This window comes from Anoplolepis gracilipes, chromosome 3, assembly GCF_047496725.1.
Source record: "Anoplolepis gracilipes chromosome 3, ASM4749672v1, whole genome shotgun sequence".
Classification (NCBI taxonomy): Eukaryota; Metazoa; Arthropoda; class Insecta; order Hymenoptera; family Formicidae; genus Anoplolepis; species Anoplolepis gracilipes.
The window spans coordinates 5,466,582-5,488,298 of NC_132972.1; the positions used below are offsets into that span (position 1 = coordinate 5,466,582).

A 21,717-nucleotide genomic window follows, 5' to 3' on the forward strand; every position below is an offset into this window, starting at 1 on the left:
CTGCATTGATAAAAATTTATTAAATGCTAGAAAATCTACGTTAATTCATACGACGATATATTAACACAAAATATTTTTTAAAAATCCATAAGAGAGAAAAATATGTTAAAAATTAACAAGAAATTAAAATAAAAATTCTGGCGTATAAATACAACGATAATATTAAAGCGTACATTCCCATTGCGATAAATTTTAAATTAAGAATCGCGTAAGAGTTTAATTTGGAGAAAGTGTGTATACATTATAAATTTAAATTATAATTTTTTTATGTATGCATCAATCTGAGAATGAAAATTTCTAGTTTATTTGCATCGCGTAGATCGATAAGATGTGTGAATTAAAAGCCGGCGAGATTACCGAATGTGTGTCGGTCCGGTTTGTAACCGCTTATGTAACAGCAGAAATGTAAAGTATACGACGATGCACTTGTTCCCGGCTCGACACGGTCAGCGCGATCGCGGGCGGTCCAAGATGCTGAATTAATAAAGATCGATGACATATACACATATCGGAATGTCGAACGATAGTGTCATGACACGACACACATGCACACGAATGACCACTCCTCGTTACGTAACGGATGTGTAAAGAGAAAGCAAGAAGAAAGAACGCGGCGCGAGAAAGTCGCGCCGCGTTTCGGGTGGCGAGTTTCGCGAGTTACGTTAACGTTACGTTGTAACAACGCTATGCGCTGCCCGCCATTGTGATAACAATTAACGCCTTCGTGGACCCTGAAAGCTTAATGAGCCGGCAAAAATTCCAGGCTTGCGGAAATCACGAGCGAAGCGCGGAAGATAGCCGCTACGAGCATGTTGGTTTAATGATTCTACTTAATTATAGTGAAACTTGAAATATATCCGAGATGTTACTACCGGAAAAATCTGAAACTCGAGTTTTTTCGATCATAAATAAAGTCTTCCTTGAAAAAATAAAATACTGATAGAAAATCGTTTCTTATAATCAATCTTAATTACTTTTACACAACACTCATTTAATTTCAGGCCTAATTGTAACATTTTCGCTGTATATATTTCTTTTTTTTTTCCTCTCTCTCTCGCTTTCTTTCTCGAATATTTATAACATATAACATATAATATTTTTTATATATACATACGTTGAATTAATTTTATACCTTTTAAAGAGAGAAAATATAATTTATTAAACATATAAAAATTCTAAAATTTCTAGTTTTTCATTCACATTTTTAGGCAATACATTTTTATGACAATATCAATGCACTGATTTTTAATTGAAGTAATTTCAGCTAATTGTGTAAATTCCGCCTCCGGTCATTTCGAAATGCACATTTATTCCTTTTGCAATTGTAGACACCTGTCCGCAATCCGTGGCTGATAATCATCTCATCGTCACGATGCGTCGCGATATGTCTCCGTACCTTCGCGCGCACGTGTACCTTCCCCGCTTAAAGTAGTGACCTGTCTATGTATGAGTGGTGGCATGCGGCTAGCATGCACAGGGTGGGTCAAAAAACTCTGGACCCCTTTAAATGTCAAATAACTTTCTACGATGCTGCGGATCATTGGAAAGCCAACATACAACGAACGAATCAAGGGAGAGCTCCGAACGTTCATCGCGTGGCTATAGCCACACATATATATATGTGCACGCGCATACACGTACGTCGATCGTCCGACGAGCGGTCGACGAGCAAAGGAGTTGGTCATTGCTTTGGCTTTCTGGGAGTTTCGTAACCGGAACGGAAGTTTGCGTCGTGCTTTCGACGCACGATCCACTACCATCCTCCTTCCTCGCTACCTTTGTTGTTTTGGACTCGAGTGTGTGAATAATTTCTGTGATTGTTATTTTATAAAAATAATCTAGTGAAAGCAGGATTTAAGAATTTCGTCATTTTCTCTTTTTCGTAACTATAATTCAATAGATGATTTAATAATAAAATTTTATTAGAAATGTTATATGTTATTCAAATGTTATAAAAAATCATTTCAATCTTATTCATTATATTCACATTTATATATTATACATCAATATATATGACATACATTACAAATCTTACTGTGATTATTTATTGCTGTAATTATTGGTACTATTATTCCAGAAATTATTTCTGAAGGAGACTTCAGCTCAAGAAAACTTATATTAAATTTTTCGCTATATCTATCTCACTCTTTCTCTGTCATAAAATAATTAACTTTGACCTTACTCAGATGGTTCAATGTAACGCGAAAAAACTTTGGAATGTATCCACTTATGGTGTACAATATGTGCGCGAATTAATCAAAAGAATTTCTCATAATCGAGAAGAAAAGTTCACTTACGATGCGGAAGATGTTGCAAATTGCATAGGTATGCAATTTCAATCGTCGCAGACGTAACACTTGATTCTGCATATAGCTGAATGAAGTGTAAATATCAGATGGAGATTCCTATATGTCACTTGAATGTCTAGGTTTATAAATGTTTCCATTTTTTTATTGCCGCACGAAGAGGCAACGTGTATCAAAAAACAAACTGTTAGGAATAAATTTCGTGACGCAAGAACTGTCATTTTTTTGTCTGAAAAATAAAATCTCGGTAATAAAAAGAATTTATTATATTACGCACTTAAAGCGTGTTATATTACATATCTCTTTATTTCTTTTCTTTGTGCGCGTCATCTTTAAAAAAAAAAATGTTTTTTAATAACGACATTACATTTTTTACTTAATCAATAACTTTCTTGCATAAATTGTTTCTTCGCATGACAATAAATATAACGGCAATATTAAATATATCCAGGATATTCTAGAAAAGATTTTAATATTCAGTTGATGTGTAAGAATATCTAATATACGAATAACGGTTTCACTCAATCAGAATAGATGTGTTGGTATTCTTGTGGCCATAATTATATAATTGATACATGTACAGAGTATTGATATTATATAAACGGTCTTGCCGCGTTACATACACAAAAGGAAAGTGATAATAACATTATGCAAATGTTTGTACATATGCGCATCTTTGACCCGAGATTTTACCGAATTGTTTCTAACGATTATCAACAATCTCATCTATATATAATAAAATACATCGTATATTTCGCTCATGTATTCGGTACTGTCTGTGAACCAGTCTAATCTATAATCGGTTTGCGCGGTGAAATACCAACCGGTTGCCGCGTTCGGTCGATCGAGAAATAACAGAAGGTCGGAACATTTCGAGAATGTGAATTATTTAATGCATAAAGTTGCATTCATGCTTCTCCCAACTGATACGTTCTCCATCTCGCATTTATATTGATAAAATTATGATGACACAATAAGCTATTGCTTTGTGATAAATTTTTTTAATAAACAAATGACATTTTTATATATCTTATTCAGGATTCTAATTCGAATACATACCCAGTCGAGATTATTCAAAGCTCAAAATATAATACAGCATGAAACATCTCATTTTTTCGAAAAAAAAATTGATTGCCTGATCAGCTGATGCATAAGAGAGACAAAGAAGAATCTTTCTTCGTGAGTCCACGAATTTCTTCCCGTAACTTTCGAAGGGGAAGGAGCATTTGAGTTTTCAGATGATTTCATGCTTCGAAATACAACGTACTTTCTAAATCAAATTTTGCATATCATGATCAAAATCGAAATGAGTATATAGTTCTCTCTGACAATTCTCTCGACAATAAATTGATCGAACTTTATTACAGATTAAAGTTGTTTTTTATCCATAAAAATATAAATGTCTTCAGATTTTAAGTAAATAATAATCTTAGTATTTTCGTACAATCTTTTTCGAAAAAAACCTTTTAATATGCAAGTGAAATTCTATTGCACTTTTTTTTTATCATTAGTGACCTTTTTTCCTTCTGTTATTTACATTTATAATTATTATGTTTTTTTGTACAAATAGTTTTAATATATTCACAACTTGAAGATGAGCGTTTTTTTTGGCATTTAAATCGTTTTGTGATTTACATTTTATTAACTGCATCAAACTATAATTCGTCGATGTAAACCAGAAATTTTATAACGTCGTCATTTCTCGCGAAGGAATTTCGAGTTAAGGTTTTTTCGTGTTATCTCAATATTTATCGGTCTTAAAATCCCGCGGGAGTAAAAACGGAAAGACGAAGGCAGAGCACGAGAATAGAACTCGTTCACCAACCAGAGCTATCGCTATAATAATGCAAACGACATCCCGGTTGACCTTTCGGTGACACTACGCGCCGTATATTTCCAGAACCAGATTTCTGGACGTCCAAGGTTATACTAAAAACAACCGTCTTCGCTGGACATTGTCGTTGTTTACGCGATATGTCGAGAATAATGCAGTCCTGCGGCTATTTTTGAGAGGCCTCGGCCTTTTTTTCGACTGATCTTCGAAAAAAATTAAATCCAAGAATGCAGTATATGCAAACATATATTTGCATTTAGTAACCTTATCGGTCTCTGTTAATTGTATAAAATTAAATTGTATAATAACTCACGCACAAAAATGTATCCTAATATTTAATAAGAATTCTCATAGATAATTTAAAAAAATTTTCCATGATATCCAGATTTCTAGATGTTTATTAATATATTTATTTGCTAAACCTGTGGAGGTGCTACATGTCTCAAATAAAAATTAATTATTGTAAATAAATTATACGACACTCAAATAACATCATTCTTCGTCGAAAAAGAAAATCACGAGAAAATAATGAAAGAATCATATACATAATGTATCGTCATTATATCATATTTATATTTTACTAGATTTCTCTTCCTTGTAAACGAACGATAATGTTATTTCCATGTTACACAATATATGTACAATAATTTCTATATTAACGTGTTTTCTTTTCCTTTTCTATGTAATGGTTTGAAAACAACAATATATAATTAATCGATTTATCTTCAAATGTATTATGTATACAATATATAATTTGAATATGTGTGTGTGTGTATGTGTGTTTGTTTGTTTTAATAAAAGTCGCGATGGTCGGATTTATATAATTAATTGTAAGTAAGATTATACAGTGCTATAACAGTGTAACGAACAGTGCAACGGCTCTTTGACATGTTGTTATAAAAGGTATAAGCGACATTCTTGATCCAGAATTTGTGTGTACTGGTGCATGGGTAATCGCGATTTGACTTGTCACTATTCGTTAACTGTTGCATGCGATTAATAAAATTTAATTTTTACACATTCCTTTTATCGTTAATTCATTAATTGAATTTCGTAAATCTTGTCGAAATCGTTAGTACAATTCCACAGCTCATTATATTTTAAAATTACATTTATTTAATAATGTCTTTAAAACAGTGACGGTTATATTTATAACTATATTGGAAGCAAGCAATTCGAATGTAATTTAATATAATATAAATATAATTGTCACTGTTTCAAATATTATATAATTAAATTCACAGGAAATTGGACGTGTATTTGAAAAAATAAATAATTATAATTTTTCTACAACTTTTCTGCTTTTATCTAAATTACTATTTACTTTTTTTATACAACAAGTGTATTAATAATTTTTATTATATTATTTTTTTAAAATAAAATAGTATTTATATATAACTGTATACAACTTGTAATTCAATCGATATGTATCGTAGTATATTGATACCAAAGTTTTCCAATATTAAGTTCATTCACGCATCGTTAGATGCTTAATTAAAATAAACATTTACTGCAACACTTTTGCGTTATTGAATTATCGTCGATTAAACGCCACTTTCGACTCGCAGTCATTTCACTACCGTCTCGAAAGTGGAAACGTAAAATCGATTTGAGCTGTCCTGGAAGACTGTGCTTCACTCGCTTTTACTTTCTACGGAATTCACCCTGGGGGCACTCGGACTCTCGCTCTCCTTCGTGGAGAATTAATAGGCCGATTATGCCGGCAATTAAGTCTTCTTTGTCGACATACGATTCGAGCCACAGTCGACGATTCATTAATTCTCGATTCGTTAAGAAGAGAAAAATTGCTCGAATTTAGGAAGATTATTAATTTCCTATGTTCATTACATGTGTTATAAATAAATAATTCACTTTTTTCTCTCATAAAACATGGTAACAAAAAATTTGATTTTATCTCAGTTTTGTTCTTTATATATGTCTTCTCAATTTTAGTACATAGTATTTATAATAACTTCTATTTTTTATTTGTAAATAATTCTAGTGTAATTTATTTTCTTTAGATGTATTTGATAAATAATTTTGGACTAAAGTATTTTTTCTCTCTGATGAAAATATTTCGCATACCAATATGAATAATGAATGGCATGATAATGAAATTATTTGTTGTTGATGAAGAAATGCTCTTTTCATCACATTTCCATTCCATTTGTGGTTAAATGTAATAAAATTAACATATAACGATGATGTCACAGCTTTCGAATATTGATAAACGAATAAAATTAACATGATGGTGATGTCAGAATCACTATCTTTCACAATCACAAGTAATTCCATTTATGTTTATTTTGATTCACACGTGGAAGTAAAATATTTCAATAAAATCAATACAAAAACATGATTAAGAGAATTTGCATTTCCTCCTATATTAAGTAATAGTAATATTTAAAAATTGACAAATTTTTCTCAGCTAAATTAATTTGGGAAGTTTCCTTGACAATTACGAGCTTGAAGTTCAAATTTCATTATTTATAAATTCGTCTCTAAATTTAATTTATGTACGAAATTATTTTAATAAAATAAATATTGAGAATGGAGAATACATATAACAGCATCGTATTGAGTGCATTAAATTGCATAGTAGCAGTAATAAAGTTGCATTTAACATCGACGAAAGATCTTGCCTCGAGCTACGATCGAAAAAGGTCGACCGCTGTCCGTTCTCAGCAAATGTCTTTTATATTTCCATCTCTATCTCCGCGACTCGTCGTTTTTCTTTCCTCTAAAGTGAAGGAAACTTTTCATTCCGGGACATTGGCTCCTTTCACGCATTCCTCCATGCGTCTCGTGGACACGCAAATATTGAATGAAGGCCATCGACAACAAGGTCGATCGGTCTCAATCCGCATTAAAATCGTGCATCTCTTTAGTCGCGTAAAGAGCAAATTTACTTTCACTGCGGAAGCTGCACCACATGACGCATGATCCAGAATCAATCTTGAACCGTATTTGAAATATGTGTTTTTCATTTTTGAACCGGTTTAATTAAAAAAAAACCAGACATTTTTTAAAAATTCGAAAAAATTAATTGATCTTTTCTCCGAAGAGAAATATATTTTTTTATGACATATCCAAAAAAAATATATATTAGCCGAAATATTAAATATATGATAATCGATAAATTTCGAACGATTTTTCAAGGTAATTAAAAAATAATACAATCTCATAGTTAATTAAGTGTTTTAAGGTAAAGTCCCAGAAATCTTATTTATAATTTATTAATAATTATTAATAATTTTGCAGGAACAAATAAATGATATGTAAATTAATAGGACGCTATTTGATGACTTTTACGTTATATGATCAAAAGCGACGATTCCAATCTGCTACCAATCGATTTTTTATTCGGCTAGACCAAAGCATGATTTTTTCGCGGCTTCCGAAATGATGCAAATTGCACTCGTTGATTCGCGGACGAGAAGATTGTTACAACCTCCCAGGCTCGATTTCTCAATTGAATTGCCACACGCGTTCGCTCCTTCTTTCTGCGGCGTGCAACGGTTTAAAGTGAAGTTGCATTGCAAGTTCGATCCCCTCCTTCAATCCTTCCTTCCATCCTCGGGAGGAAGCCGACGGTCGTTCCCAGGTATTCGATATGCATTTATAGATCGCGCCCTCGAATGATCTCTTCCATTACAGCGCGCCTCGATACGTTCAATCGCGCGTAAATCCTGAGAAGTTGCACCGCTGATCTACTAATCGTTGCGATATACGCGGTAAAAGGTTCATTACATTTTTCCCAGAACCTTTTAAATCGATCTTTTTCAAGATTATTACTCCGTAGAAAGTGAGCGAATTATTATTGCAAAGAAAAATCTTTTATCTTCTCTCTTCAATATATATTTTTGATCATTAGAAAAGATATGCAGATTTAAAAGAAAAAAAATATGAAAGATCGTTACATCATATATTATTAAATTATTTTTAAAAAAATATATATCTGTTTTTAATAAAGAATGTATGATAAAGACACATCAATTTAATCGCAACGTGATACAATGATCTCGATTTACGATTATGGTTAATGATTAATAAAGCGCAATAATAATTATATAATTTAAAGATTTGTTTACATTACAATAAAAAGTTAATTATAAAAGAATAATTATAATAGAGAAAGAATATTGTATTTTTAATGTACGTCATATACAAAACATGTTGCATGCTAAGGTAAAAAATAATCAACTGATTACAATTAAAGTGATGTAATCTTTAAAAAAAATATATAAAAAAAATTTTCGCGAGAGCTGTAAAAATTTAATTCGAGAGTAGAAAATGTATGTATGTGTGCATCTTAATTTCTATTGTTAATGGACGCATCGTCTATTATATGGAACAGTAAAACGCATCCTCATACACACAATTATTACGCGAACAAGTTCGATCTTGCTTTCACTACCTAAAATTCGATTAGAGAAATTGATGCAAATTAATTCAAATGACCAGTGGAGTATCGCTTTTACTGTCACTACACCCCTAATATTTGATGGAGTAGTATTTCGACTATATAATAGTTTCTTGTTAAAAACTGAACAAAATATATGAATAAAATATGAATTAACATTAGAATATAAACATGATTAAGTAATCTTATCGCACTTTCTCTTTTTTCTTAAATAACCGTATTGTTAGATCCAACTTCTTTTTACATATGCTTTGCGCTATATTATATTCTTGAAAAATTTAATATCGAGGACTCTTATGTTTTTAAAAATAATGTCATTCAAACTTAGAATGGTAATTAATTATCGTAATTAATCATTATATTAATATAATTAATTATTTTCATTGCAATAAAAATCGCGCTTGCGTAGAAGATATTCCTTTCTTTTCTTCTTATCTTTTTCTTTCTCTCTTTCTCTCTCTCATTTCCGTGCTCATTAGACTCCGTCGACTCGTTGAAAGCGTGACTAGTGAGATGCAAAGGAAAAGAGAAAAAAAAAAAAAAAGAAAAAGGAGCGAGCGCCTACGCCTACGGACGTGCCCATAAATTTGCACTTCTCGCAACTCGGTTCTCAAGGCTTTTTCCCCGCTCGTGAATCGCGTTTTGATACCGCGGGGCGAATATGCAAGTCAAATGTTTCCCTCGCCTCCCTGCGTTGTTACTCAACATGCGAATACAGATCTTATACCTTCTGGAATCCGATCTCTACTTCCCCGACTTTTATCCTCATCTCACCTTATCCAGTCACGTCAAAAGTGGATTGCTTTACGCTCGCGTGGAATCATATAGGACAGATCACGACCGCAATCAAGTATACGATTTCTCGTTAATATCGATGCAATTTCAATCACCGATCGCTCGCGCGGAACTCGATCTATACCGGTATACGTATACTCGTATTCTCGTAATGATAAATTGCTAACCGTGAGCGGAAAATGAAGTATAATTTATAAGCGCGAGTTTAAGCGAAATGTAACGGAAACTCTTTCGCTCGCGGAAACTCCTTCTTCCGAAGAAGTTTCCGAATAAACATTATTATTCATCTTGCAATGGCTGGTCATAGGTTTCACCAGCGTTGCGTTTGATACAAAGATAACATACATTCGATGCAGGAAAGTTTGCATTTCCCGTCTAAGCGCAGTCCTTGTGTTACTTTTCCAAATGTTTCTACATATATTCTAATGTCGAAATACCTGTCAAAATGTCATAATTCGATGACCGATATAGAATCAAACGCAAAATCGACTTCCTTTCTCTCGAGACAAATAATCAAACGATTCGTTTAATTTTATTCTAATAATATTATTCAGTAATAATGTTATTCACAAATTTTTAATGGCATTTTTCATTACAAAACCTATTTAAATGCATATTTGAATGAATAAAGAAATAGGAAAAATTAAGATTTGTGGTTGCGATAATAGATATTAAAAAGAAGATTACGCGGTTCTTCTTGACAATTGTAAGAACTACAATAAAACACCATTTATTTTATCGCCTTCGTCGAATGATGTACAATCGTTAATGACAAATGCCTATTGTTAAAGCAGATAATGATTTATCTCATTGTAAGCATGAAATTGTGTTCTTCTGTCCATGTTTACTTCTTACTTTAATCGTCCAGTGACTTAGTTTTAATTCAGTCAAAAAATTGGGAGAGAAATAAATAATATAAAATAAATAAATGTCATTTTTAAATAATGAGTTTTTATCAGATAATAAAAAAATTTCGTGCAAGATTTATATTCAAAATAAAATTAAAAATTATCGATTAATCTTCTCGGTTTAGTGTGTAAAATGTAATATATTCCATATATTTGGCTCTGATATTTTAAACAAGTTTCAACCCTTTCAAAATAAGTTTTCGATAAGCATGTTAAAAACTATTTTTTTTTACTAATTTAACACAATAATTTTATTCTGGTTATATTCTTGTTCAATACGTGCTAGAATGTGATATTCTATCACATTCAAGACGAGCTTTTTTAGAAAATCACATTCTGTCAATCGACAATCTCGAATGTGAGCTTAGATTGCAGTTAAAGAGATTAAAGGAGCTAATAATAATTTAATTTTGTTCAAATTTGACGTAATGATAATTCAACTCATTATTAATTCGAGAGTGAAATTGCTCTTACCCAGTCCATGTTAATTGCTTGATTTGATCCTCCGGTAACTTGATGTTTTGCCTGTCTTTAGAGTCAGGAGTCTTTCTCAGCTTGAACACATTGCGCGTCAGGTGCATCTGCTTATGATGCACGTGATCCACAGTGACAAGACGATGTGATCGCCGTTGAACTCGTGACCTTGTACCTGTACGATGGCACTGGGGGAGGATGACGACGCGACGCGGCACTTATAGCAAGAATTTATGAACGAATCGTGCAAGCACCGTTCTTCAGAACGAAGAGCGTACGACTGGCTTGGCTGGCGAAGGTGGACCACAAGCGCACTGTTACTTTCATGGGGATCGTCTCCCATACTACTGCTACCACCTTCGTGGGACAACATCGCCAACCGGTGTTGGATCCCACCAACCGGAACCGCGTTTCCAGTCCTTCGCGATGCCCGGGGGGGCTCCAATGCAAAATCTTCGGGCTGATGCGGCGGTGGAGGTGAAAGGAAGACATTTCTTCGCCGCGACTACCTTGCTGCCGGTTGACTTCTGTTCGTTGAGTAAGTATGTAAGATCGTATGGGTATCGTCAAACGAAAACCTTGGAGGCTGTTGGAACTATTTCTTTTTTCTGATTGTATTCTATTCGATTAATCAATATGTGATAAAGAATATTTCTTCAATAATTGTTATAATCCATTACAGAAACAAATAGATTATTTCTAAAACTCTTAATATTCGATAAATTCAAAGTTTATCCGTGTACAATATAAATAAATTATTATTATTTAGTTTATTTGATGTAAAAAGTAAAATTTACATCTAATAAAGTTACATGTAAATGTAACTATAATAGTTATGGACTAAAGATAAAATATTTTCTAAGACTTTATCTCTGCATTTTATATACATATATTACAGATAAAATCTAATATACATATATACGCGAGATGATATCAAAAAGTGAAACCGGGAGATTATATTAAAAACATATATGGCCAAACTTATCATTTATAATTACTGCAATTCCCTTAACGATAATGGCCTTTTGATTTACATTCATTATGGATTTGTGAAATTTATAGTACTAATCGATGTTTCTGTAGGCGCAACATAGTCATCCTGCAAATGCAGTTTATATAAGTTTTAAGCTGGCGATACATTTTTTTTATCTTAAGCTACAAGAAGACCTCAGGGGCGGATCCGGAGAATAAGAGGGTGAGAAAAAAGATTATAGCTATGTTATTTGTTTGCTAAACGCAAGTTTTTAGTAAAACATGGCTATTTGCCTTCTTCTTTCTATCCGGCTATGACTTTTTAACATTAATTCGTATATATATTACATTATATATCATTGTACACTTAAAATATTGTATGTACAAAAAGTTATTGTACAAATATTACTAATCAATAAAAAAAGAGAAATTGTTTTATGTGCATTTAAAGACTAAGTATTCCAATTAGTCAGGAAGAAAGATAGTTAATATAAGTTACCTACATATCACCATTTATAATAATTTTATAAAGTGAAAAATATAGTAACTCAAATATATCGCATTACATCGATCATTGAAAATCGGTATCGTCTTGTAAGAAAGAAAAAGTCATGTTTAAACGTGACATGAAGATTAATGTCGTGTAATAAAAATTCCGACTTCCTATGAACTTGAATCCCTGCCAATGTGAAAAGAAATGGAAATCGATATGTATAGCATTGCTGAATATTGATTCCAACATGTCCGTGACATTTAGTATTTGTCAGAAAGTATTTTGAAATTATACAACGTTAATCATAAAACGTTCATTAAATTATAGATGTTTTTTTATATTGACATTTTTTTCGCTTAGTAATTTTTAAAAAATATTTATACATCAGCCGAATTTAATTCCAGGCCAACACTCTCAGGATCTAACGTAGATTTCTTGAATCTTTTCGTTGAACTCTCTGAAAAAAAGAAGTTCTTCTTAAGAATTACAAAACTTTCTAGCGTATATTAATACGCGAATTGATTATAATATTTATTAAAGTATAATAGAAATTAATTTCAATTACCTTGGTAGAAACGTTTCGCAGTACGTTTTCTAATTTCTTCGATACCTTCCTCTGTTTGTGCCCATTCAAGCACTAACCTTCGGCCGTACAAGTGAGTACTTTGACATAATGCTTTAAACGCTTTCTGCAAAAAATTGCGAATTGAAATTAACAAAACTGAATGCAGTTTTTCTATTATACACATCTTTAAATAAGTTAACTGTTCATATATAGAGCACATTAAATTTATTTATTATGGAATTAAAAAATATAAATACAAGTATAAATACTATGAATAATTACCTTTGCGTCTGTCTTTGTATAATACTCGATAAAGGCGAATCCTCTGTGTTTCTCAGTGCCGACTAATTTCTTTGGCAATCGTACAGCCTTCAATTCACCATATGATCTGCAAAATTACAATTAATAAAGTTAACAAAATTTATATTTAAAATTCGTATTAATATAAATATTTTGAAAAAACATATATACAATATACATACTTGAATAATTCTGTTATTTCCTGAAGAGTTGCTTGGAAAGGTACGTTTCGTACCAAAATCTTAGAACCAGTTTGTTCGGTAATGTTAGACTTCTTCTTTGCTGTTTTAACATCAGATCTAGAAATTAATCCCATAATTATTCAGATTTCCTGGCTTTTATTAAAAGAAATTAAAATATTAATGCTCTCATTACGTTAAGGTTCTCTCAGATCGCTTCAACTCCAAACTTTTTCCATCGAGTACTGACATCTGTAACGTTTTCAATGCACGATCCGCGTCGTGTTTTCTCTTGTATCTCACAAATCCATACCCCATAGATAGTTTATTAGCCGAATTTTCTGGATCTTTCTTAGTGGCTATTGTGATGTAATGAAGAGGACCGCATTTACCAAAGTACTGAAAATGTAAAAATGTGTTATCACATTTATGCGCAAGAAAAACTACACCAATATTATCCTACAAATATAATAATTTTAATTACTTACATCTTTTAATTGTTCTTCTGTAGTTGAGAAATTTATATTTTTTACAAAAAGCGTAGTATCTGGTTCAGGTGGCTCATCATCCTCCTTTTTATGTATATTCTTCTTTTCTTTCGTTATTTCTTTTTCAACTTCCTCTGCAGTCGATTCTTTCTTCTTTTCTTTACTACTTTGAGTCATGTCAGACTTAGACGCAGGTCTGACGAAACTATTATCTGGTGCCCATTCTAAATATAACGGTAGATGCTTAAATTTTTTATAAGCTAATGCGTGGAAAGCCTTGCGTGCTTCGGATGGCTCTAAAAATTCGACCAGTGCTGTTATACCCGCCGGTGGCATTACGATACGCGCAAGTTCCCCGTGCTTAGCAAACATTTCTCGGATTTCATTCGATTTTGTTTGAGCCGGTAAATTTTTTATTAAGATTATAGTAGTCGATCTCTTCTTCGGGGCTTGATTGAAAGCGTCCAGACACACGCCGTTTTCTTCCAAGAAAGCTCTTGTGTCTTGAGTAAGTTGCGTCTCTCCTAGTGCCAGTTTGACCGCAGCACTCATTCCATTTGATCCATCTTCTAATAACTTCTCCTTTGTTGTATTGTAACGACTCGCGATAGCGTCTGCTACAGCATTCTGACCAAGAAACAACGTATTCCAATTATGCGATGAACCTGCCATTACCTTATTTTGCAGCTCCTTCTTTTGTTTGTAAGTTAAATTTTCCATATCGATGTCTTCCAAAGAAGTTTTTGCTTTCCCGGGAAGAATGTGTAACATTCTTCCATCTAGTACAGAACCATCCAGTTCACTGTAAGCCTTTATAGCATGTTCCGGCATCAAGAAAGTTACCGTACCAAATCCTTTTGGTTTCCTAGTCATTCTATCCACAGGTAAATTCACTTCAGATAGAGGGCCATATTTTTCAAACAATGTTCTTATATCGTCTTCTGTAATTGTATATGTCAGATTTCTGATAAAAATTCTTCCAGATTCCGCTATATTCTCTTCATTCTTTAAGGCATCTTCTTGTCTCTTCCATTTAATATTGGTTTTATTATTTGAATTTTCGTTAGATTCACTTGCCTCTTTTTGTTCGTATTTAGAGACAAATATCTGCTTTCCTTCTGCATAAATTCAAACATTTTCATTATAATGGAAAATATTGGTAAAATATATTTATCACATACACTATTATTTCATAATTAATATTGGTTCTCTTACCTAAAAAACTCTTATTTTTCATAAGAGCTTTCTTCATAGATTGTTCTGTTTTGAAACCCACATAAGCAATACCTTTAATTTTAGGTGGAATTCGTATAGATGCAACTTTTATAGGATGAAAAAATTGTTTAATATGCTTTTTAACATGTTTATATGCAAGTCCTCGTAATTTTACTGTATGAAATGTTAATGGACCATGTTTTGACACATTGCTGATCAGAGATTTTTCTTCACTTTTTACATTTTGTTGCTTTTTCTTTAATGCCTCTATATACTAGAATTAAAAAAAATTTCATTAATAGCATATATAACGTTAGTTTAATGTTTATCAACATTATATTCAATGATAATAGCAATATCATATGTACCTCTAAATCTGATATAACTTTATTTGCAATCTTTTCTTCTTCTTTATTTTCCTCTTCTTCTTTTTTAGCTTCACTTTCCTTAGATTCGTCATCTTCCCCATCCTTAGATTCATCATCATCAGACTTTTCTTTTTCCATAGATATATCAATATCATTTTTCCAAAGTGCTTTTACATCATTATCAGTATGTGTTTCAAAAAATTCCATAAATAAAGGATCATCCTTATACTAAAAATTTAAAGCCATAAAACAATTTAATGAAATAATAATTTTCTTTAATTAAAAAAGAAAAAAGCTAACCTATAGAGTTATTAAATATAGAGAGATTAGAAAAATTTATTATACCTTGTCCAGTGTTTTTTTAATTTCTTCATTATTCTTTTTGTCTGCGTTCTTTTTTTCCTTCTTTTTCTCACTTTTACTTTCTTTTATATTATCATTTTTTGCAGAATCTGTCAATTTTTCCTTTGAAGCCTCAAGAGCTTTATTAATCTTGTTATAAGAGCTATCGTTTGCATATTTGCTCCAAGATCTTGGCTTTGAGGAATCACCTAAAATGTATCATTTTACATCATTAAAAGGCCTATGAAAATCTTCTACTTTATAATGTTAACACAATTATTTTTGGATACATACCTAAACCTACACACTGCTCAATAAATACTTTACATGTATCAATATATGTTTGATCAAAAAAGGACTGTGCCAATTTTGCTTGCTCCTCTGTCTTGTATCCAATAAATGCAAATCGTCGAAACTTTCCATCTTTTGTATACTTCAACTGAACATCAGTTACAACACCCTTTTGACTAAATAATTCTTTTAGTTTAGTGTCAGTCACCTGTGTGCACCAAATACAAAATTAAGATAAATGTTCGAAATATCCACTTCATCATCAGTAAAATTCTATGTACATGCGCATACAAATGTCTTGTATATTTATTAAAAAAATAAATATATATTGTTAGATAGTTCACACAAGGGTTTTACATACATTTTTCGGTAAATTTTTCACTATTAAACGCGACATCTTATATTTAATAGTTTCTTCTTCAAAACTCCAACAAGAAATTATATACAAAATATGTGCTATTCAATGCTGTTTACGATAACGCATTTAACCACGTGCTGCGATGCTGCGCTGCGTGTTGCAGAACGAATAACGAATAGCGTCACGTATTTCTATTTTACAACCGCTTGAACTACATGGCCACATCTTCTTTCGATGATGATAAAACAGTTACGAATTAGCATGGACATGAACCAACCAGTTATTATTTTATTAATTTTTTAAATTTTATTTTTAGGAATAATGATAAACTAAAGTAATCATATTTGATTCTTTTTCTCTCTCTTTTTCTTTCTCTGATAGAAAAAGGCACGTGTAATATATAGGAATAATTAAATATAGTTACGATAAGAAATAAGAGAATATTTTTATTTAATATAAAATATAAAATATGTAGCATAATAATTATTATATAATATAAAAGAATTTGAAAAATGTAGCTGATAATGATTCGTATTTTGCGCGCAAAATGCGAGTGATCAAATAAAGGTGCGTTCAGGGAGACGCTAATAGCGCTAACGGTGCTATTCTATCTCTGTTACTCATTAAAAGTTAAACAGAGATAGAACGATGCTGTTAGCGCTAATAGCGTCTCCCCGAACGCGCCCCAAGTGAGAACACTATTCGCTTGATTTTACCATAGAATACGCAGTCTGCTAGCAGTCCATACTTGTATAGTCAAAGGATCGGACTAATATCGGCCTTTAGATTGTCACGTGACCAATTTAAGAACATAGTATCTTTCGATTGGTCGGTCTAGTGGAAAAACTCCAAGCATCGATCGCTGCAAGTGGCTGTGGTTAATCGCAACGTCATGGTGAATAGATGACGCTTACCGGCAAAGACATCGCCGTTCCATTAGCCAACCTGGTTACGCGCAACGCGCGTTCGTATATTCGAGTTGACTATCTGGCAGTCGCGGGCCATCGGCGGGCCAACGATCGTGGTCTGTGGCGTCGACGGAAGTTTTGTTGTCCCTCTCTCGCGCCTGTTTATAACCGACTTTTGTGACTCGGTGTACCGTGCGGATTGCCGACGATGAGCGCCGAGGAAGAGGTATTTCGCATCCAGAAGAAGCTCAACAAAATGTCGAGCGGTGACGGGACGGTGAGTAAGTGAGTAAAAGAAAGATCGCATCGTATATTGGGCCCCCCCCGAAGCGCGCGTAAGGCGAGCTTCCTGAAGAAAGGCGCTGCGTTTTTTTTCCAACGTCGAGCACTCACAGTTATCAGTTTGAACCGCGAAAGCTACGTAAAGTTGTATCGCCGCGAATATGTTCGTTCTCTTCTCAAAGTAATGTTTATACATTTTTTATAGGTTGCAGTCAGTATATCACGTACAGTGCGTTATGCACTGTATACAATATTATACAAAGGGTTCATTTCATATGTGTGCATATGTTATATTAGAAAAATACAGTATCTAACGAGTTGCCTCGACTTTAATTCTTTGGACTTTATATCTCACGTAATTGAATGTCTTGATCATTGTCATGTTGCATCTGTTGTAAATAGACTTTTGCCAGAATGCTTTACTGCTTTTACAAATATCTGAAGAGCAAAAATAAAGTAAAATATTAGGATTAATATATAGAAATATTAATGATAGCAAAAAATTAACATTGTATTAAAATAAGTATATTAGAGAATATTCAAGCTTGCGATATAATCTCTACGTTGATCAGGGCCAAGAACAAGCTTTGGAATTGCTCAAAATACTTCAAAAATTGCCTGTCGATTTGGAGCTCTTGACCAAGACACGCATTGGAATGACTGTGAATGCCTTGAGGAAATCAAGCAGAGACGAAGAAGTTATTTCTTTATCAAAGACTCTTATTAAGAATTGGAAGAAGTTCTTATCTGGTGTGTATAATATATAATTGATTTTAATACATATGTAAGTATTATTATGAAATATAATTTATATGATACTATTAGGATCCAATAAAGAGAAGGATTCTACTTCATCGAGTAGTACAAAGAAGAAAGATGAAAAATCGGACAAAGGAAAGGAGGAGAGCGATCAGAAGAAGGAGAAAGATACGACAGATTCCGCCGATGTTAAAGTGAAAGAAGAAAAGCCAAGCAAAGACATTCAGAGGAAACAGGCGTCCTTTCCTGCTCCTACCACGACAGATGCTGTCAGATTAAAATGCAGAGAACTGTTAGCAGCAGCTTTACGCATAGATGAGAAAGTCACTGGTTGCGCCACTCCAGAAGAGTTGGCGGAAGAATTGGAAGAGGCAATCTACGCGGAATTCAAAAATACTGATAATAGATACAAAAATAGGGTAATTAAACATCTTATTATTTTGCTTACAGAATTATTTTTCTTTTCCTTTATGCAAAAATATTTACATTAATTGTATTGCTAATGAACAACAATTTTAATTTTTCCATTCCAATTCCAGGTACGTAGCCGAGTCGCCAATTTACGAGACGCGAAGAATCCCAATTTACGAATGAATTTTCTGGCAGGCGCAATTACGCCCGTTCGACTCGCGGCAATGACAGCGGAAGAGATGGCAAGCGACGAAATTAAGCAGCTGCGCGAACAATTCAAGAAAGAAGCCATCAATGACGCGCAACTCGCCACTGTGCAAGGAACCAAGACCGATTTGCTCAAATGTGGAAAATGCAAAAAACGTAACTGCACATATAATCAAGTGCAGACACGTTCAGCTGACGAACCGATGACCACCTTCGTTTTATGTAACGAATGCGGAAATCGATGGAAATTCTGCTAAACTTTGCTTCGATTATTATTTCTTGATCTATGATCTATGGTAACGCGATGAAACAAATTTTTCAATCACCTAGAATTCGATACAAAACGAGTCGATTAATAATTATGACAAAGTATATGTGGATCTTTATGAACTTTAATATAAAAGAACCTTTTTTTTGTTTATTATACATTCAACATAATTACTATTGCGTACCTAAAACTTTATTGGTTTTTTTCTAATAATATTTCTCAAGTTAAGGTAATCTATTTTCTAAGAATTATAGAGATTTCCTAACTGCGATAATTTATTTTTAATTGAAGATCTATACAACTGTGCTAAGTGATAGTGAATGACAGATTGTACATTGGTCCATTGATTATAGTGACATTTCCCTTGAAAAATATCAATTTCCATACCACTCTGTACATATTGAAATCGATTTATTAGATTTTAGCTTTGCTTAAGAGTTCGAAGTTTTTGGAGATTGTCTCAAAGCTCTCCAAAGTGTGTACGAATCTATATATATATATATATATATATATATATATATATATATATATATATATATATACATACATACATATATATACATATATATATATATATATATATATATATACTTATATATATATATATATACATATACTTATTAAAATACGTAAACGGCATTTTAATTAAAGCCTTTTTATTCCAATTGCGATTCATGCTATGCGATATTGGCTGTTGTCACTTCACTACAACTTTTCACTTAAGTACATAATCGTGTGGTATAAATCATTTTGTCATTGTGCTGTATGAATAATGTCGGACAATGTCTACAAGAGCTATGAATTGCGTCTGTATCTTTAAAATATACAGATATGTATATCGTATGAAAGATTAGTTGTTCAAACTTTCTATGATTACCTCTCTACTTATAATATTCTGCATGTATTTTCTATTTTCTGTAAATAAGTTTGTGATCGAATGAAATTTCGTAATTATTTGAAATTTGCAAGTTGTATCGTCGTAAATTAATAAAAATTTATCAATTTTCAGGTCACATCACGCGTTGCACTTTTGACATTCCAGATATTCTATGTATGGAAAAACCAACTTTAACACAATGACTATACTTTTTATTTAAAATTAGTTTACGAGGTACATTTATATACATAAAAAATTTATGACTATTACATTAAGCTTATGCAATATAGACAATATATTCGTGCATGTGTGTAATAACGTAACAGTAGAACTCTGTTAAAATTCACATTTATACTCGGCGCGTTCGGATAAGAACTTACAGCTCATTTACATCTAATTTGTATCAACTTGCTATGGGTGATGATACCGGAATGTCGTAAGTTTTCTTTCTTTTTCTTCTTTTTGCTCCAAACAAAAATCTGTTCAAGCAATACAACAGTTTAAAAGATTAAGATCCGCATTCGTATTCCGTATTGTTATTAATTGCGACAATCTAATTTTATTTTGAATGAAAAAAACTGTTATACGTATTGTGTTGATATTATCAGGCAGCCATCACATTTAGTGATAGATACGAGATATGAATAGGAGTTGCTGAAATTTAAATGAAACGTTTATAAGATTTCATATTCATACATTTGATATTTAGCTAAAAAAAGAATGACTATGATTTGATTCTTAAATTGTATTATAATTATCATATAAAAGAAAAATTCAGATTTACAAAGTCTCATTTAATGTGAAATACGGAATAGGAGTACGAATTTCTCCGTGTCTTTCGAATATTCTAATCATTTAGATCGAGCAATCAAAAGGGATCAATGGTGACAAGATGAACAAATCGGGACAGGAATATCGTGATGAAGAACATTGATCAGGATTTGTAGGCCCATTTTATCTTTTCGTAAACTTCAAAAAGGGCTCGACTGACAATCACGGGTGACGTTAACGGCCACAAGTCGCTCTTAAATGATAAACAAGAGAAATATGCACATCTCTCTTTTTCTCTGCTTAAAATTATCTTCCATATAATAATATTACAATAGAGTCATTTACTGTCTTAACGATAGACTGGTGTGTGCTGCGAATCGTTCTTAACATTCTTCCTTTTCTTTTTCTTTCTTGTTAATTATTTTACTGTATACACACACATAGGCTGTGGACTCGTATATATATTTATAGTTAATATACATTGAGTCGCGATTTTTATACACGCAACGTTTTCTCAGTGAATTTTTTTTTTTTATCGGGACAAACATGTAACAGACACTTGAGATTCTTGCGATACACGGATATACAATGTACATATATGTCGGTATAGTTTAATATATATAGAATTATATAAGATATATATATGTAATATATATATATATATATATATCTTTTTATTTCTTACATAACAAACGATATAAATAATATATGCATCCTCGTGTAATTCGTTTATCAATAGATTTGTTCTTTTATATTCTTATCTTTGTTTCGTTTTTTATCCTTTTCTTCGTAAAATGCATGACACAAAAATAAATGCTTGTATCTGTGAATTATATTTACCTCTTTTTTACCTACACACACACACGCACGCACACGCACACACACCACCCACACACACACACCACACACCCACACACACACAC

The 21,717-nt window shown here is 32.3% G+C and overlaps 3 protein-coding genes across 5 annotated transcripts in view; 1 reads left to right on the forward strand and 2 right to left on the reverse strand.

Moving 5' to 3' along the window:
* LOC140664329 (uncharacterized) overlaps positions 1 to 11,373 on the reverse strand; it is a 33,087-nt gene extending 21,714 nt beyond the window's left edge. Inside the window, exon 1 of the mRNA XM_072889389.1 lies at positions 10,741 to 11,373. Within this exon, the coding sequence (XP_072745490.1) occupies positions 10,741 to 10,749 (9 nt within the window). The 5' untranslated portion in view covers positions 10,750 to 11,373. The remainder of the gene's footprint in view (positions 1 to 10,740) is intronic.
* A 584-nt stretch (positions 11,374 to 11,957) lies between these two features.
* On the reverse strand, positions 11,958 to 16,467 carry LOC140663885 (probable RNA-binding protein 19). Its single transcript, XM_072888425.1, has 11 exons — positions 16,315 to 16,467; positions 15,957 to 16,161; positions 15,666 to 15,871; positions 15,321 to 15,548; positions 14,953 to 15,226; positions 13,738 to 14,855; positions 13,446 to 13,648; positions 13,253 to 13,369; positions 13,053 to 13,158; positions 12,771 to 12,894; positions 11,958 to 12,662 (listed from the first exon to the last, which is right to left on the reverse strand). The coding sequence occupies exons 1-11, from the start codon at positions 16,348 to 16,350 to the stop codon at positions 12,583 to 12,585; spliced, it is 2,697 nt and encodes an 898-aa protein (XP_072744526.1). The 5' UTR covers positions 16,351 to 16,467; the 3' UTR covers positions 11,958 to 12,582.
* Positions 16,468 to 17,295: 828 nt separating this feature from the next.
* Positions 17,296 to 20,796, forward strand: Tfiis (RNA polymerase II elongation factor). 3 transcript variants are annotated; one of them, XM_072889145.1, is made up of 4 exons: positions 17,296 to 17,504; positions 18,046 to 18,251; positions 18,327 to 18,679; positions 18,800 to 20,796. In XM_072889145.1, the coding sequence occupies exons 1-4, from the start codon at positions 17,428 to 17,430 to the stop codon at positions 19,133 to 19,135; spliced, it is 972 nt and encodes a 323-aa protein (XP_072745246.1). In that variant the 5' UTR covers positions 17,296 to 17,427; the 3' UTR covers positions 19,136 to 20,796. The 3 variants fall into 3 exon arrangements, with proteins under 3 accessions (XP_072745246.1, XP_072745247.1, XP_072745248.1); XM_072889146.1 differs by having other exon boundaries at positions 17,297 to 17,496; positions 18,074 to 18,251; XM_072889147.1 differs by having other exon boundaries at positions 17,426 to 17,504; positions 18,074 to 18,251.
* The last annotated feature ends 921 nt before the right edge of the window (positions 20,797 to 21,717 follow it).

Coding starts and splice junctions, on each gene's coding strand:
- LOC140663885 (XM_072888425.1), bottom strand. CDS start 16,350: ATGTCGCGTTTAATAGTGAAAAATTTACCGAAAAAT. Junction 14,856..14,952: donor GAAAAATAAGAGTTTTTTAG/GTAAGAGAACCA, acceptor GAATTTATGCAG/AAGGAAAGCAGATATTTGTC. Junction 12,663..12,770: donor TGCGAAACGTTTCTACCAAG/GTAATTGAAATT, acceptor TCTTTTTTTCAG/AGAGTTCAACGAAAAGATTC.
- Tfiis (XM_072889145.1), top strand. CDS start 17,428: ATGAGCGCCGAGGAAGAGGTATTTCGCATCCAGAAGAAGCTCAACAAA. Junction 17,505..18,045: donor GGTGACGGGACGGTGAGTAA/GTGAGTAAAAGA, acceptor AGAATATTCAAG/CTTGCGATATAATCTCTACG. Junction 18,252..18,326: donor TTGGAAGAAGTTCTTATCTG/GTGTGTATAATA, acceptor TGATACTATTAG/GATCCAATAAAGAGAAGGAT.